At 41.8% G+C, this 19,359-nt stretch overlaps 1 protein-coding gene across 1 annotated transcript in view; it reads right to left on the bottom strand.

The window, feature by feature from the left end:
• Window positions 1-19,359, bottom strand: part of itga1 (integrin, alpha 1) — a 216,134-nt gene that overhangs the window by 175,746 nt on the left and 21,029 nt on the right. Inside the window, exons 2-3 of the mRNA XM_060822674.1 lie at window positions 16,037-16,157; window positions 3,149-3,261 (exon numbers count right to left, since the gene is read on the bottom strand). Coding sequence (XP_060678657.1) covers window positions 3,149-3,261; window positions 16,037-16,157 — 234 coding nt within the window. The remainder of the gene's footprint in view (window positions 1-3,148; window positions 3,262-16,036; window positions 16,158-19,359) is intronic.

Raw genomic sequence — 19,359 nt, 5'->3', positions numbered from 1 at the left:
ATATCTCATCCCTGGAATCATTATTGTAAACCTCTTCAATGTGTACTTGAATTATTCACATCCTTCCTACAGTATAATATCATTAGACTTGGCTCCATACAGGTCCAATCAAGAGAAACATGTGAAAATATGAAATATGAGTGCAAGTATACCATTCAGATCAATGTGTTAAATATATAGGGTCTGCCTTTATGATGCTAGCCTCTCTCTAGCTACCAGCTCATTCCAACCACTTCAGATTTGTGATTATGTTTGTATTAACACTCTTTCAATATTGAGGCAGAGAAGCTAAAAAGTACCAAAGTGAAAAATGAGGTGTTAGTCCTTCACCTTGTATTGAGCTTCATTGGAACACGATAGAAGGCCAAGGAAAGAAACATTAGCATGACAGCAAGATGGTTTATTGAAATGGCAAGCAATTGAAAGGTCAGTGCCATTTCTATGGACAGAGTGGAGCTGTTCCAAAAAAATAGTCACCCAGTTTGTGTTCGGTTTAACTATTGTAAGGGAGATTGCATTTTGAGCAGTAAATAGTCTAGATTGCAAAAAGGTTTAAATAAAGTGCTGTGACACCTGAAAGGTGTATTTGGGCTTCGGATTGTGAGGAGGTCAGAGTTACATGATGTTATACTATCTTCAATTGCATGAGAAGATTTCATAGGGGAGTGAGGACATTTTAAGAATAATGGAGGAGTAGACCAGGGTGTCACAAAGGGAATGGTCCCTGCAGAATACAAACAGTGGAAAGGAGGGGAAGACAAACTTACAAGATTCTGTGAGGACTTCACAGGGTAGTTGTTGAGAAAATGTTTCAACTCATGAGGAGATCTGAAACTAGGAGACATTGTTACAGAACAAAGGGATAAGGAATTGCTTTTACCAGAGGGTATGAATGTCTGGAATTTTCATCCTCAGAGAGTTGTGGAGGCTAGATCACTTAAAGAGGAGGTAGATAGTGGTTTGAAATTTTTGTGAGTTGACAGCTTTGCTGAACTGGCACGACTTGAGGCTTGGAGCAGACCAGCCATGCTCTTATTGAATAGTTGTCAAGGGTTGAGGGGCTGAATGGCCTGCTCCTATTCCAATTTCTATTTTCTTATGTTTCATCCTCTTGCCAAAGGTGCAACCTCATCTATGCTGTATGCCATCTTAAAAATTCACTGCATCAATTTCCCAAGGCTTCTCAGTCAGCACCTTCTAAATCTGCAAATTCTTTCCTGGGAAACAAAGAATACCTGTGCATACGAGCACCATCATTTGTAATTTCCCTCCAAATCACACACTATCCCTACTTGGAACTATGTTACCATTCCTTTACTGTCACTGAGTCAAAACCCTGGAACTCTCTGCAAAAGCGCAGCAGGTCAGACAGCATACGAGGAGCAGGCGAATCGATATTTCAGGCATAAGCCTTTCCTGACGAAGGGCTTATGCCCGACACGTCAGTTCTCCTGCTCCTCTGATGCTGCCTGACTTGCTGTGCTTTTCCAGCTCCACATTCTTGACTCTGATCTCCAGTATCTGCAGTCCTCACTTTCTCCATGGAACTCTCTCCCTAACAGCCCTATGGGCCAACCTACATAACACTGACTAGAGTGATTCAAGAAGCCAGTTAACACGACCGATTAGGGATGTTCAAAAATGCCAGCCATCCCAGCAGCGCTCACATCCCATGAATGAATAAATACAAATAATTAATTTAACTGAGATTAATGAATGATTAAGTGGCATATAGAGAGTATAAAAACAATGGGCAGCTAACTACTTTGGCAGTTTTTTGGTGAGGTTGTGGAGCCTCCTTCTGAATTGCGAGAAATATCCTGTGGTTCCAAGAGGTGGTATTCAAGGTCAAAGCCAGCTTTCTCTGTACAGCCCCTCCTCTTCATTGTGATGGTCCCATGATGGGTGACTGATTTGTATGCCAACCCATTATCATTGTAAAACTGGTTCATTTCACTTACTTATATATAATTTCCCAGATAGGACAAACTTTGGTGGGATTTTTGCCATCAAGAAGGTAAATGCTATGGGATGGAGATATATACTTGCAGCAACAGAGAGTCAGCTAGGGGTGTAAAGGTCAGTGCACTTGGGTTCTTGAATGAACTTTGGCACCTTGGCACTGCTACTTTTGTTTGCGTTGTCATATTTATCAAGGCAGCAGGGGAGGAGCAGTAAACAAGCAGACCAAACAAAACTGGTGGGGAAATAAAGCTCTACTGGCATTTACTGAGTGTAACAATTAGCTTAGGAAATGGAGCTGGAACTGGTAATGCAGCAGTAACAACCTCACTGCCTGGTAATTTTGCTGTTTTACCAAACTGGAAAAAACTATCCTCTTGCTATTCCAATCTTTTTTTCTGAAGGTTGGATATCTTAGTCATTTTTGTGGTTAAGAATCTCCTTATTTCCTGCCGAATATAGAAGAAGCTCTGATTGCAATATCTCCTGCTTTAGAACTCAGAATTTTTCCAAGATCTCAGTATTCAGTACAGAAGCAAATAGTTAGAACCAAAGTCTCAGTGAGTATGAAAACCAAGGACTGGATTAATTATTTTCAAGAATAATATTGTAGCAAGAAGTTGACTTGAAACTGGAGCTATAGAAACATATTTTATTCCTTTCCATGTGCATTGAATGACTAGCCTGCAGAGACTGAGTGTAGGCAACCTATTATTATGGGGTTTGTTAATTATCATTGGTTCTACCTTGTGCAATTCAATTATTGCTTAAGGAGCTTCAAAACTATTCAGATTCAGTGATGGGATGGGGACTTTTGAATCCTCACCACCTTGTGGATGAGCCATTAAAATGCCCCAGGTTGTTCACTAAAAAAATCGCCATTTCTGTTTTTAATAGAAGCTTTTTAACAGACATCTAAACCATCTGTCTAAAGGCAGCCAAGTCTGACTGCACGTAAGCTAATAGGGCGACCTCATAACGTCAGCATTCCCTGACAGCTAGTTATTCAGCTCTTCATACCCTTCAATTCTCGATTTTGTCACACAAGTAAACTGAGCAGTTTAACTTGCCTGTTTTTGATTTGCTTGGTCAAATATACCACTTTTAGTCACACTTAGAGCCAAGTGCTTTGTGAACATAAATACTTTCTCAATGATTTTATGAGAGAAAATATATTTTCATTTACCAGCTAAGTTTAGCTTCACACATTCTGGATTGCTGGTTTTGAATGCTGGACATTTGTAGACATCACCAGTTCTGTTTATGGGTTGTCCTTCCCAGGGAGAGCCAATAAGAAGCCTGAATACAAAACAAAATAACAGTCATGATAAGTTCATATAATACAGATGTACACGGTAGTGCAGTCAGAAATTCTGACCATTAAAATACATATTGGACTGACAAGATAACACATTTTCTGTTCCAAACACCAAATAACTCACAGGGAGAAAGTACCTGCTGACTTCTATTTGGCCATTACTAAGTCCCATATCAATATTAAATTTGGTGCTGATTAGTGACCAAATGGACAGCACTTGAGCCTGAATCTTACATTATTTTGGCTGAGTCAGAGGTGGTTTTGTGTGTTTTGGAAGGATTTTTGCCATGAGGCGTGGCAAAATGTCTCTAGGTGAAGGATGCATGCACCTGGTACCTGTGGATCGTGGTCCCTGGTGTTCAACATGGAAGTCATTCAGAGCAACTGAAACTGTGTTCTTGTTTAATTGTACAGCATGGAAACAGACCCTTCGGTCCAACCCCGTCCATGCCAACCAGATATCCCATCCCAATCTAGTCCCACCTGCCAGCACCCGGCCCATATCCCTCCAAACCCTTCCTATTCATACACCCATCCAAATGCCTCTTAAATGTTGCAATTGTACCAGTCTCCAATTTGGCAAAAAGTGAATCTGAATATGAATGAGGCAAATTGAGCTTGTAACCATGTGCTTGACAATCAATAATGCCCACCAACTAGCACCTCATCATTGCTTTATGAAAACCTCACCACATTGCTTGTGAAAAGTATAAAAATAAAGCAAAGTTTATCCAGATGTTGAAATGGGCCTTGAGATGCTTCTCAGTCAATTTTTTCACACATTTCACCATATCCATATCGCATAGGCTCCTGTAATATTCTCCCATTAAAATTAAGTGGCCACAGATAAATGCATTGCAGCCTTGATAAAGCAGCATTTGCTTTATTTAAGAGTACTAAACACAGCCTGGTCAACAGTTTGGAAGAATTAAAATAACTGCCGCTTGAATAAGTAGAGGTGAGAACCTGTCAGTGAGCAACAAGGTTCATAGGTGCATAACACCTCAGCTTGGTGAGGACATCACACTGTGGTTGGATACCCAAGCTAGTAATATGAGGACAAAAACAGAAATTCTGGAGTAATTTAGTAGGTCTGACAGCATCAGTTGGAAGAAAGCAGAGTTAATGTTTCAAGTCTGGTGACTATTCACCAGAGCTGAAAATGTGTTGCTGGAAAAACGCAACAGGTCAGGCAGCATCCAAGGAGCAGGAGAGTCGACATTTCGGGCATGAGCCCTTCTTCAGGAATGAGGAAAGTGTGTCCAGCAGGCTAAGATAAAAGGTAGGGAGGAGGGACTTGGGGGAGGGGCGTTGGAAATGAAAGGTGAGGGTGATGGCCTGAGTGGGGGTGGGGGCGGAGAGGTCAGGAAGAAGATTGCAGGTTAGGAAGGCGGTGCTGAGTTCGAGGGATTTGACTGAGACAAGGTGTGGGGAGGGGAAATGAGGAAACTGGAGAAATCTAAGTTCATCCCTTGTGGTTGGAGGGTTCCTAGGCGGAAGATGAGATGCTCTTCCTCCAGCCATCGTGTTGCTATGGTCTGGCGATGGAGGAGTCCAAGGACCTGCATGTCCTTGGTGGAGTGGGAGGGGGAGTTGTGGTGTTGAGCCACGGGGTGGTTGGGTTGGTTGGTCCAGGTGTCCCAGAGGTGTACTCTGAAATTTTCTGCAAGTAGGCGGCCTGTCTCCCCAATATAGAGGAGGCCACATCAGGTGCAGCGGATGCAGTAAATGATGTGTGTGGAGGTGCAGATGAGTTTGTGGCGGATATGGAAGGATCCCTTGGGGCCTTGGAAGGAAGTAAGGGGGGAGGTGTGGGTGCAAGTTTTACATTTCTTGCGGTTGCAGGGGAAGGTGCCGGAAGTGGAGATTGGGTTGGTGGGGGGTGTGGACCTGACGAGGGAGTCACGGAGGGAGTGGTCTTTTTGGAATGCTGATAGGGGAGGGGAGGGAAATATATCCCTGGTGGTGGGCTCCGTTTGGAGGTGGCAGAAATGACAACGGATGATATGATGTATATGGAGGTTGGTAGGATGGTAGGTGAGGACCAGTGGGGTTCTGTCCTCCGGAAATGTCCAGATAATGTCTGGGAGGGGAATGAGGGAACTGTTAAAATCCACATTTATCTCGTGTGGCTGCAGGATCTCAAGGACGAATATGAGGTGTTCCTCCTCCAGGTGTGTGGTGGTAAATGTTTTGGGAGTAGAGGAGGCCCAGGACCTGCATGTCCTTGATGGAGTGTGAGGGGGAGTTGAAGTATTCAGCCATGGGGTGGTGGGTTTGGTGACTGCGGGATGTTCTCTGAAATGATCTGCAAGAAGGCATCCTGTCTCCCCGATGTAGAGGAAAACACACCAGGTGCAACGGATGCAGTAGATGCTATTGATAGAGGTACAAGTAAATTTCTGATGGATGTGGAAGGATCCCTTGGGGCCTTGGACAAAGTTGAGGGGAGTGGTGTGGGTGTGGTGGCAGTGAAAGATGCCAGGAGTGGGGTGTGGGCTTGTGAGGTGTGTGGACCTGACAAGGGAGTCACTGAGGGAATGGTCTTTTCGAAATGATGATGGGGTGGGGTTGGGGAATGTATCTCTGATGGTGGGGTCTGTTTGGAGATGGTGGAAGTGGTGGAGGATGATGTGTTGTATATGAAGGTTGGTGGGGTGGAAGGTGAGGACGAGGGGGGATTCTGTCCAAGTTGTGTTGGGAGGGGGTGGTGTTCAAGGGTGGTGATGCATGAAGTGTCGAACATCAATTAGAAGAAGCCTTGAGAGTGGCAAGGGCACAGAATGTATTCTGACTTAAATGTCCATGAACAAGAGTGATTTGATTGCATCACTGCTGATTGATCTGGTCGAAGCCTAAAGGACATAGCTGCAGACTTGACCTGTGGAAGGTGATGAGGGAACCAACTAGAGGGAATAACCTACTTGACATTGTCCTCTCCAATTTACCTTTCACAGTATCGGTAAACTGCTGTAAACTCATTATCGAGAATAAAATCCCATCTTCACACTAAGGACAAGCTCCTCTGTTGTGTGGCACTATCACCGTGTTGAACAGAACAGACTTCCAATGGATCCAGCAACTTTAAGGCACAAGTCTATGGAACATCAGCAGCAGAAGAAATGTATTCAGCCAGAATATGGAATCTCATAGCCTGGCATATTCTCCACTCTACCATTACCATCAAACCAGGAGATCATCCCTGGGTCAACAAAGAGTGCAGGAGAGCACACCAAGTGCAGCACCAGGCATGTCTTCAATGAGGTGTGAACTTGCCAAAGCTATAACACAGGACCATTTACACATAGAAGTAAAATGCAATAGACAGAACTAGGTGATGCCATTACAGATGGATCAAATCTAGGCTCTGCATTCCTGCCATTTCCATAGTGAATGGTGGTGAACAGTTAAACAACTTCAAGAAGAGAGGGGGTCACAAATATCCCCATCCTTCATGATAGGACAGACCAGTGAATCAGTGAAAAACGTTAAAGCTAAAATAAACACAAAGAACTGGGATGCTGGAAATCTGAAACAAAAACAGTGCTGGAAAAGCACAATAGGTCTGGCAGCATCTGTATCGAGATAATAAAGTTAACATTTTGAGTCCAGTTCTGATGAAAGGTCATGAGACTTGAACATCAACTCAGCTTTCTCTGTACAGATACTATCAGACCTACAGTGTTTCTCCAGAATGATTTGTTTTTTTTTAAAAGGCACAGCTGATGATTTACATCCTTGTTCAGCCCGAAGTGCAGAGTCAATTATCCATCTCGGTCTCCTCCGGAGGTTCCCAGCATCAAAGGTGCTAGTCTTCAAGCAATACAATTCACCCTAAATGATACCAACATATGGCTGAGTATAGAAAAGTTAAGTGCACTCTATGGATACCACCTAAACTCTGGAAATTAATCAGTTATAGCGATCGAGTCATTGAATCATGCACATGGAAACAAACTCTTCGGTCCAACCAGTCCATGCCGCCCATGTTCCCAAACTAGTCCCACTTGCCTGCACTTGGCCCATAGCCCTACAGACCTTTTCTATTCATGAACTTATCAAAATGTCCTTTAAATGCTGTAACTGTAGCTGCATCCACCACTTTCTCTAGTAGTTCACCTTCTGTGCCCCTCATGTCCTTTATAAATCCTTCTCCTCTCACTTTAAAAATATGCCCGTAGTTTTGTACTCCCATATCTTAGAGAAAAGGCTCTTATCATGTCCTTCATGATTTTATAAACCTCAATAAGGTCAACCCTCAACCTCCCATGCTCCAGTGAAAAAGTCCCAGCTTTTCCACTCTACTTTTATATCTCAAACCCTCCATTCCCGGCAACAGCTTGGTAAATCTTTTCTGAACCCTCTCCGGCTTAATAATATCCAGAACTGCATACTAATCCAGAAGATGCCTCATTAACGTACTGTTCAACCTCAACATGATGTCCCAATTCTTATACTCAAAGGTCTCAGCAATGAAGGCAAGCATGCTAAATGTACTTTTGACCACTCTGTCCACCTGTAATGCAAATTTCAAAGAATTATATACCTGAACCCCCCAAGTCTCTCTGTTCTACAAGAGTACCATTAATTATGTAAGTCCTGTCTTTGTTTGTTTTACCAAAATGCAATATCTAAATTTTATCCAAATTAAACATTTCCATGCTGTAGACCCCTATAACTCTATACACTCAGTCTGCCACTCCTCAGCCCATTGACCCAATTGATCAAGATCCTTTTATAATCTTAAATAACCTTCTTCACTGTTCACTATACATCCAATTTTGGTGTCATCTGCAAACTTTCACTGTCCAATAATTTGTCCCAGATCCATGATGTAACAGAAGAATTTGAATATTGTGTATGAGGGTGAAAACAAAGCTCTTGGACAATCAAGCACAGGAACCTGAATGCAGCTCTAAACATTGTGGAAGCATTTTGCTGTTTCCATGGGATAGTTATTGACTTTCCGATGAAAGTAGTAGCCGTTCTGAATTGAGTGCCTCTGGTTGCAGGCTTCTCACAAATGTTCGAATTATAATGGATTTGAACTCTGTTGGCATTTGAGAACAGAAGAGTACTTATTTCCAAGGAGAGAGTCTGGTCTCATAAATGGCATGATTCCCAACTATGTACTGATTCCTATCTCTATAGAGTTTTCAAAAGGCAGTTAGAAATAACCCACCATATTTTAGAATGTGGGAGCTAGTTTCCACCCCAAGCTTATTGATGTAGATGATGATTAGGAAACAGTAATATGCAGGATTTTTAAAATATGTGCTGAGATTGAAGAACAGATACGATTTTTTGAATGGAGATGTATTAATGATGTCCCCACTGAGGAAAGGTTTCAGCATACAATCTCAACTAATAGTAAAAAAAAATAAACAAATTCACTGAGGATTGGGATTGTATTGGGCGCAGATGCTTTGTTATCTATTACTCTTTTGCGATAAAATGTGACATTGTATGAAGTAACTGGAGGATGGTTCAGGTATTTTTATAAACCTGTATAAGGTCACCCCTCAGACTCAGCTAATGCAAGCAAAATAGCCCCAGCCTATTCAACCTCTCCCTACAGGTCAAACCCTCCAATCCTGCAAAGTCCTTGTAAATCTTTGCTGAACCCTTTCAAGTTTCAAGAGACCCAAACTGCGTGCAGTGTTCCAAAAGCAGCCCCCAGACCCTGACGCGACACCACCCACTTCCTCACCCCTGCTCTGCAAAGACATTTCCCACCTCCTGGAACCTACGCCCCTCCTCACTTCCAGAATGGTACAGAATATGGCAGCTAACTGATGTGAAAAATGGTGGCACAATTTGCCTATCCTGACTGTTCTACACTAAAATGGTCCTACCAGAGGACAGTTCTGTATCTCTGGAGAAGCACTAATCAGAATCTCCTGCCAGAAGTACTGCATTCTTTCATTTCATTAAAAAAAAGGCGCCCAGTGGCATTAGCTTTTCGGTCCCGGGAAAATCCCCAGCACAAAGAGCTACAATGAACAAATAGATGACATTTGACACATTATAGGCACAATGCATTTTTTTTTTGCATGGAAACGTATTAACAATATCCCCACTGAAGAAACATTAAAGAGTGCAATCTTAGCTAATAGTAAACAACTTCACTGAGGACCAGGGGACTGTATTGGAGCACCAGATACTTTGAGCTTCCAAAATTAATGCGTTACTCTCATGCTATAAAATGTGGCAATGGATGAAGTCATCAGAAAATGGAACAGATATGTTTGAAAGTTGTTTCGATCCAAAAAGACCACTGTCAGAATGAAGGCCACTTGAATCTCATTTGAGGACACTAATTTGCTCAATAATTAAATACAATGGTGATTTTTGCATTATGACTTGTAGTTGAACTAATTAAAACAATCATGCAATTTTACATTTCAGGACTATTTCATAAGTCCTGTGCATCTTGGACATCAGCTTAATGAACTGCAGTATTGCAGCTTGTTCACAATACCTTGTTCACAACCTTTTTGTGCAGAAGCTTTTATTAATCCATTCATGAAACGTGGGAATCACTGGCTGGTCCAGCATTTGTTGCTCATACCACATTCTCCTTGAGAAGGTAGTGGTGAGCTGCCTTCTTAAATTACAGCAGTCCATGTTTTGTAGGTAGATCCACAATGCCATTAGGGAGGGAATTCAAGGCTTTTGACGCAGCAACACTGAAGGAACAGCAATATAATTCAAAGTCTGGATGGTGCATGGTGCATGTTTCCATGTATTTGTTAGCTGTGCACTTCTAGATGGTAGTCATTGCAGGTTTGGGAGGTGGCGTCTGAGGAGTCTTGATGACTTTCTGCAGTGTATCTTGCAGATAGTAGACATTGCTGCTACTGAGCATCAATAATGTAGGAAGTGGATGTGGTTCAAATTAAACAGGCTGGTTTGTCATGGATGGTGTCAAGCTTCTTGAGTATTGTTGGAGTTGCACCCATCCAGGCAAGTGGGGAGTACTCAATCGCACTCCTGACTTGTGCCTTGTAGATGATGGACTGGTTTTGGGGAGTCGGGAGATGAGTTACTCACTGCAGTATTCCTAGCCTCTGACCTGCTCTTGTAGCCATTGTGCTTATATGCCAAATCCAGTTGAGTTTTTGATCAATTGTGACCCACAGGATATTGACAGTAGGGCATTCAGTGATAGTAACACTATTGAATGTCAAGGGATGATGAGTAGGTTCCCCTCATTGGAGATAGTCATTGCCTGGCATTTGTGTAACATGAATGCCATATGCCACTTGTCAGCCCAAGCCTGTATATTGCCCAGGTTTGCAACATTTGAACATGGACTACTTCAGTATGTGAGGAGTCGTGAACGATGCGTAACATTGTCCAATCATCAGCGAATATCCTCACTTCTGACCTAATGATGGAGGGAGGGTCACTGATGAAGCAGCTGAAGGGCATTGGCCCTAAGACACTGACCCAAGGAATTCCTGCAAGACATGTAATGGAGCTGTGATGATTGACCTCCAACAACCACAAGCAGCTTCCCATGTGCCAAGTATGATTCCACCCAGTGTAGAATTTTCCCCCGATACCCATTGACTCCAGTTTTTCAGGGGGGCCTCAATACCACACAGAAATATGATGTCTTCACCACTTTTTTTTCCATTTTCCATCCTTTAACAGCTGTATTCTTGTCCCCAAAACTTTCACACAAAATTTCCCTACTTTACTGATTCCTTCAATGCTTCTAAAATCTCCACAGGACCGGTTTTCAGTCAGCAATGAAGAACCTGCACACATTATTCACCTCAATGACAGGTGTCCAAGTTATTTTGCTGATTTTGGAGTATAGGCTTATTTTAATTCAGTGTCTAATCCACAATGGCATCTTTTGGAATTGTCATGTTTGATAATACAACAAATAAGGCTCTCCAATGATGCGCACAGGGTAATTCAATGACCTCTACTGGCGAGTTTGGTGACAAGGGCATTTAGTCAGATGGAATGGGAACATGGACAGTTTTACATAACAACCAATAGCCACTACTACCTTGGCATTTGCAATATTAAGGTGTGATGCTCCATAGGAACCCTACTATCTGGATGCATCATGCCCTAGTATGGGCAACTGCTCTGCCCAGGACCATAAGAAGCGACAGAGAGTTGTAAGCACAGCTCAGTCCATCATGCAAGCCAACCTTCTATCCATTGACTCCATCTACACTTCTCATTGCCTTGGGAAAGCAGTCAACATACTCAAAGACCCCTCCCTTCAAAGAGAGGTTATAATCTCTTCCAACTTCTTCCATAAGGCAGAAGATACAATAGCTTAAACACACGTACCAAAAGATTCAAGAACAGCTTCTTCCCCGTCATTATTAGACTTCTGAATGAACCTCTCAGATTTCAGATTTCATATTAATCTTGCTCTTTGTGCACTTTCTTTGCTGTTGTAGTATTGTATTCCTCGCTCTGTTCGATTACTCTAACGTACTTTGTATGGTATGATCTGCCTGCACTGTACGTAAAACAAAGCTTTTCACTGTACCTAGGTACATTTGACAATAATAAATCAAATCAAGCTTTCCTTGGTTGCACATTCCGGGTACCTACCACCCATTATGTAAAACAAATTGTCTCGCACATCATCTTTAAACTTTTCCACTCTCACCTTAAACCTATGCCCATAGTATTTGACATTTCTACCTTGGGAAAAAGACACCAACTATCCCCACACAACCAGACCTCCCACAACTTTACATATTTCTATCAAGTCACCCCTCAGCCTCCTTCGCTCTAATGCAAACAATCCAAGTTTGTCCAACCTCTTCTTCTGGCTAATACTCTCCAATCCAGGTGCCAATCTAGTGAACCTTGTTTGCACCCTGTCCAAAGCCACCATGACCTTCCCTGTGCCTCCATTTCTTGATTTTAAATAACCACCAAACTTTAAACAGACGATTGTTCGCAGCAAACTGCGCAGCCTTCAGGGCAACATTGACCACAACACTGTACAACCCTGTCATGGCAACCACTGCAAGACATGTCAGAGTGTTGACATGGATACAATCATTACCTGTGGGAACACCACCCACCGTGTATGCAACAGGTATTCATATGACTCGGCCAGCGTTGTTTATCTCATACGTTATAGGCAAGGATGCCCCAAGGCATGGCACATTGGTGAGACGCTATGAATACGGATGAATGGACACATCAAACAATCGCTAGACAAGATTGTTCCCTCCCAGTCAGGGAACATTTCAATAGTCAGGGACATTCGGCTTCAGATCTTCGGGTGACCATCCTCCAAGGCAGACTCTGGGATACGCAATAACACAGAGTGCCTGAGCAGAGGCTAATAGCCTAGTTTGGTACCCATGGGGATGGCCTCAACTGGGACCTTGGGTTCATGCCACACTACAATAAACACACATACTCATGCAGGACCTCTCTCATACACATACTCTGTCTCATATACATACACACATACACCGCCCACACTCACAGGCACGCATACACCTTCTCACAGGCTTATATTCCATCACACTCAAACACACACTTCACTAAGCATGCAGACAAGCGAACACACACTCTCTCATTCGCACTCACACTCCCATGCACACACTCACACTCTCTCTCATGCATACACACACATGTAAATCTGTGGGGTGAATTTGCATTTACAGAATTATATTTGCAGAAACATTCCATTTTTCTTAAAAAGTGCGCATTCTGCAGGCAGGCAATGCAGGCAGTCAATATATGTAATATTTTGTAAATTATATTTTGGAAATAGGACCAGCCTGACTCAAGACTGGGATACAGACGGACTGTAACCTCACACCTTTAATGCATTGTCTGAGCTGAGATGTCACTTTATTTTATGAAACCTAAAGTTATCTTGTGAATGTGTCTTAAAATAAGTTCTGACATATACAATAGACAATAGACAATAGGTGCAGGAGTAGGCCATTCTGCCCTTCAAGCCTGCACCACCATTCAATATGATCATGGCTGATCATCCTTAATCAGTATCCTGTTCCTGCCTTATCTCCATAAGCTTTGATTCCATGTCCTTGAGAGCTCTATCCAACTCTTTCTTAAGTGAATCCAGAGACTGGGCCTCCACTGCTCTCTGGGGCAGAGCATTCCACACAGCCACCACTCTCTGGGTGAAGAAGTTTCTCCTCATCTCTATCCTAAATGGTCTACCCCGTATTTTTAAGCTGTGTCCTCTGGTTCAGCACTCACCCATCAGCAGAAACATGTTTCCTGCCGCCAGAATGTCCAATCCTTTAATAATCTTATATGTCTCAATCAGATCCCCTCTGTCTTCTAAACTCAAGGGTATACAAGCCCAGTTGCTCCAGTCTTTCAATGTAAGGTAGTCCCACCATTCCAGGAATTGACCTCGTGAACCTACGCTGCACTCCCTCAACAGCCAGAATGTCCTTCCTCAAAGTTGGAGACCAGAACTGCACACAATTCTCATTAATACATATTAATACATATTAATGCAACTTGCAACCCATTCTAAAAGATGTAAGACTTAACAGCAAACTAGGTTTGTTCAATATATCATTTCAGTTGCATGACACTGTAATCTTTTACTATAAATTCGGTGTCTTACAGTCCTGCTCCACAGCTGATGAAGGAGCAGCGCTCCGAAAGCTAGTATTTCCAAATAAACCTGTTGGATTATAACCTGGTGTTGTGTGATTTTTAACAAAGCCTCCATCTCATTCCTATAGTGTGTAACCAGAACAGCACCAGACCTTCTGCATGGGAGCAGCTAAAGCCCTGTTGCTAGCTGTTTAAGAGCCTGAGTGATGTTTCCTATGGTAAGCCTTCCATAAGGAGGTGATGTTGGCCTTTCACTGACTGTCCTGTCAACAGACAAAAGACCCTGTTGCTTCCATTAACTCCCTCTGCACCTTATCTGCAGCTGTAACACTACATTCTGCACTCTGTTCTGCTACCCTGATGCACTTTATATGGTACAATCTGCCTGCATAGCACACAAAACAACATATATCACTGTATCTCCATGTCTGAAATCAAATCAAATCAAACCAGTAAGGATAAAGTAGAATGCATAAATCGGCTAAAATAAATTAAGGTTGTGAAATAAAGATTGGGAAATTCAGGTGGGATTAAGGAAAGAAGAGATGTACAGAAAAATAGGAATATTTTAAATTTTCAACACCCACATTCTTCTGAGGAAATGATGCATCATATTTGTCAAGTTAATTTCCAGAATAGAGAAGTTGCTCAGCAGTTGTCATCTTTTAACACACCATTAAATACACATTTTGTTCTGAATGGACCATCTTTAACTTTACCAGGCATTTTTAACTCAATATAAATAAGCAATTGCCACAGAGCTGTGCTGTTTGATTCATTTCAGTATTAGGACTATTGGTGTAGATCGCAATACTGTCTTCTACGGCACCCTATGTTTCTCTCCCACATTTAATTGCACATGTGTAGATGTTTGATTATACAGTTCAATTTAAGTAGCAATAATGGTGAGCAGCGATTGCCTTATCAATAGCTTTATTTTAAAACCTGACTCCGATTTTGTTTCCTCCTTTGTATCTTCTTAGCAACTCCCACACCCTGTCCCTTCTCTCAAATTTGTAGTCTATCTTTGTATAAAGTGCTGCTTTTGTGGGGAGTATCTTATAGACATTGAATGTTATTTTGCACAACAAGCCTTAAGCTTTAATGAAAGAATGAAAAATCAAATAAAAATGCAGACTGCTCATTGGGTTATGTAATAATTACAGCATAGGATGGGGGTGGTAAGTAATTATTTCTTCCACGTGTTTTCTTCTTAACATGCCAAGTTTGCTATGTATTTTAAAGAGGTATTAATTAAAATTTAAGTCTTGTTTGATTATCTGTGGATCAGAGACAAAACAACAGGACGTATTAATTACGCATCAACAGTATCTGACAGATGTTTTCTTTCATATAGGCAGGAATAAAACAAAATAACTGACACCACAGAGGGGAAGAAAGCGCTTGCAGTCATTAAATGTGCAATTTTTTGGTACAGTACTACAATATTTCAAACCATCGGTTTTATGAGACAACATGAAAAATATGCATTGCAAATAATTCAGTCTATGCAGTAAAAAGACAAGGGCCGCAAATGTATGAGAACATCACCAGCTTCAAGTTTCTCTTCAAAGTGCACACTCCCGTAACTTGGAATTTTATTGTTGTTCTTGTGACTGGATCAATATTGCAGTAGTCCCTTTCTGACAGCATTGGGTTTACCTCGCACCCAATAGACAGCAGCAGTTCAGAGGGTCTCTCAATGCCAATTTCTCAAAGGTAATTAGTGATGGGCAACAAATTATCATCCAGACAGTGACTTCTATGTTATGTGAAAGAATAATTTTTGAAAGATGCAACACATTGCCGTTTTAATATACTTTAGACTAGTAATCCAATGGTGGGTGTCTGATGCACTGAAATGACTCATGAATGAATTCCTTATATCGTGCATATGGATACTGGTATCTTGCTCAGTGACTCCTGGAGTGTCATGAAATACTTAAAGCACCAGAAAGTTATGTGAAAGAGATGACCACGATATCCAGGCAGGTCAGTATACCTACACAATGCCACTGCAGGTGGGTGCTGCTGGTTAAACGCATGTTATTGTGCCTATCTCCCCATTACTTCAAACAGTGCCAATGTTTAGAACCTCTATTTTTTCAAAAGTAGAACAGATTCTAAAACTGTTAAAAAGCAAGCATTGCTTACCATTTCCCTTCATCGTTTTCAAACTGCTTAACAGTATATCCAAACATATCGTCTTGGGAACCAGTAAATACCAAAGGATTTTTCACATCAACATTAAATGATCTGGCCAGTTGCAATATACCTGTAGGGAAAGAAAACAATAAAATAAATCCACGTATAAGAGGAAACATTGCAAATTATTTATACTTTAGTTAAATGTACAAAAACATGGCAACATTAAATGCAGCATAGTGGAGGCCAAATCAATGGGCCTGGATGAATGGTCTAAATGGAAGGATGAAATGGAAGAATGAAAGACCTTTCCCCAAATCCTTAGGATTGAAGCATCTGTTATGGGTGAGCCAGGCTGTATGACTGGTTAGTGTACATCGGTGACAACCATCCTACTATTTCATTGGAAAGCAAACCACTCCAGAGTCAAACCACTCCAGACACCAGAGTCCATTCAGAAAGCTAGAAGCTGTCTGTTTTTCAGTCTTCATCTGCTAAAACACAGAGGTGCTACAATATATCATAACTAATCCTTTCTAGCATCAAATATCTTGATTAGAACATTCCCAAAGAGCACTCAGAACCTGACTTGAGGTCTTGCCAGCTGAAAACAGACAGTTCTCAAATAATTAGCCTTCTCATTTATAAAATAAGGAAATTGTGCTTGAAGCAGTTGGAGGTCAAGTATATGGAGATGCTTTGCATTTGAATAAAAGAAGTAAAAATTATTATTCCCAGAATGGTATCCTTGGATAGACTGTTTTAGAAGGAGAGGTTGAATACGTTAGGCCTGTTTGGTCCTCATTGAGGTTCAGGCAAATTAGAAGTGATCTTATCGAAACATACACGTTTCTCAGGGAACTTGACAGGGAAAATGTGGAGAGGTTGTTTTCCCCATCTGAGAGTCTAGGACGAGAGGGCCTTCTCAATTGAAATTGAACGGAAGTATTGGCCGCAGCCAGGAACTGCTAGTATTCTGAGTGGTGGCACCATCTTTAAAGCCCAAATGAGTACTTCGTCATATGATGGCTGTCCACAGCTGCCCTGCACAGTTTGTTTCCCTTCTCCTGGACATGTTGGACAGTGAGTAATTGACACCCTCATGTGTTGACAAGAACCTAGAGGTTCTGCTGCATGGGATAGAGTGTGATGTAAGATGCTGATGAATGCTTGAAATCCAGAGGGGCAGATGAACTGGAATCACAGGTTAGTGTTCTGACTTTCCACGTCAAGAATTGTCGTCCATCTGGTTTCTATCCGATGAGTAGGAGAATGGGAAACTGCATATCCATTAGGTGACAAGACATAATAATGAGGATGTTAATGCATGAAAATTGACATTTTGATGCTCACTAGTGAGAATTTCATTTTGCCATTCAATACTTGGTTGAACAATATTTTGCTCTTGAAGTCAAGAACTCCTCACTTCTGATCTCATATGATTTTGCCAACTTTCCTACTTTGTTCAATGTTTGGGGAAAATTCCACTTAAGATTTCTAAAAGCTTTTCTAACATCAAAGTAAAACAGGATCATTTCAAATGTAGAATGGCAGTTTTTCTTCCCTAAAGGTCATTAGTGAAATGGATATGTGTTACAACAATTGATAATGACTTAACGATCACCATTAAGAGACAGAAGATCTTATCAAATTCAAATTCCACCATCTGCTAGAGTGGGATTTGAATTTGGATCCACAGTACATCCCTTGGATCTCTGGATTATTAGCTGAGTGACAATGCCTCAATGCTGTCACGTCGCCTGAACCATTTTTAGAATAGTACCCTTTATTTTATACAGTCTCTCTGCGTTCTTTGCACTGAACTGTATCACCTCTCACTTCAATGCACTGAACTTCACCTGCACCAATCTGCCCAATCCACCATTCCATCAATGCCCTTTGAAATTCGAAAATGTCCTCGGCACTTTACAACCCTCCAAGGTTTGGTGTCATTGCAAACATCAAAATTGTCCCGTGAACACCAAGATATACATAAAAGCAAAGATCCTTAAACCAATCGCTGGAGAACTCCACTCCACTCTGAAAAGTGCCAATTGACCATTCCTCTTTGTTTCCTATAACTTAGCCTATTTAGTATCCATGTTGTAACTATCCGTTTTATTCCATGACATATAATGTTCCTCACAAGTCTGCTATATGGCACTGCATTGAACACCTTTGGAAGACTGTGTACATGACATCAATCATCTTTCCTCCATCAATCTACTCTGTGACCTCTTCAAAAACACTCCTGCAAATTGGATAGGCGTGATCTTCCCTGAACAAATGCATGCTGACTCTTCCAAATCAACCCACATATTTCCAGGTGACGCTTACTTCCAGCCCAAACAATTGACAACAAATGTTTCCCCCAAACTGGAATTAAACTGCCTGGTTTGTAATTGCTGGGTTAATCTTTACAACCACTTTTTGAACAAGGGTTAAATGCTCACAATTCTCCAACGACACCTATGAATCCAGGAAAAAATAAAATAGAGTCATAACAGTCATAGGGATGTATAGCATGGAAACAGACCATTCAGTCCAACTCGTCTACGCTGATGAGATATCCTAACCTAATCTAGTCCCATTTGCCAGCAGCTGGCCCATATCCCTCCAAACCCTTCCTAGTCATGTACCCATCCAGATGCCTTTTAAGTGTTGTAATTGTACTAGCCTCCACCACTTCCTCTGGCAGCTCATTCCATACATGTACCACTCTCTGCGTGAAAAAGTTGCCCTTAGGTAACTTTTATATCTTTCCCCTCTCACCCTAAACCTATGCCCTCTAGTTCTGGACTCCCCCAACCCAGGAAAGAGACTTTGTCTATTTATCCTATCCATGCCCCTCAGTATTTGTAAACCCCTATAAGGTTACCCCTCAGCTTCTGACTCCCCAGCCTATTCAACCTTTCCCTGCAGCTCAAATCCTCCAACCCTGGCAACATCCTTGTAAATTTTTTCTGAAACGTTTCAGGTTTCATAACATCCTTCTAATAAGAAGGAGACTAGAATTGCACATAATATTCCAAAAGTGGCCTAATCAATGTCCTGTACAGCCGCAACATGACCTCCCAACTCCTACTATCTACTCACTGCCCAATAAAGTAACGCATTCCAAACGCCTTCTTCACGATCCTATCTACTTGCAACTCTATTTTCAAGGAGCTATGAACCTGCATTCCAAGATCTCTTTGTCCAGCAAAGTCCCTACGACCTTACCATTAACTGTATGAGTCCTGCTATCATTTGCTTTTCCAAAATGCAGCACCTCCCATTTATTTAAATTAAACTCCATTTCCACTCCTCAGCCCATTGGCCCATCTGATCAA

This window comes from Hemiscyllium ocellatum, chromosome 1, assembly GCF_020745735.1.
Source record: "Hemiscyllium ocellatum isolate sHemOce1 chromosome 1, sHemOce1.pat.X.cur, whole genome shotgun sequence".
Taxonomy (NCBI): domain Eukaryota; kingdom Metazoa; phylum Chordata; class Chondrichthyes; order Orectolobiformes; family Hemiscylliidae; genus Hemiscyllium; species Hemiscyllium ocellatum.
Note: the sequence above shows the minus strand (reverse complement) of the source record. Positions and strands in the feature narration are given on the sequence as shown.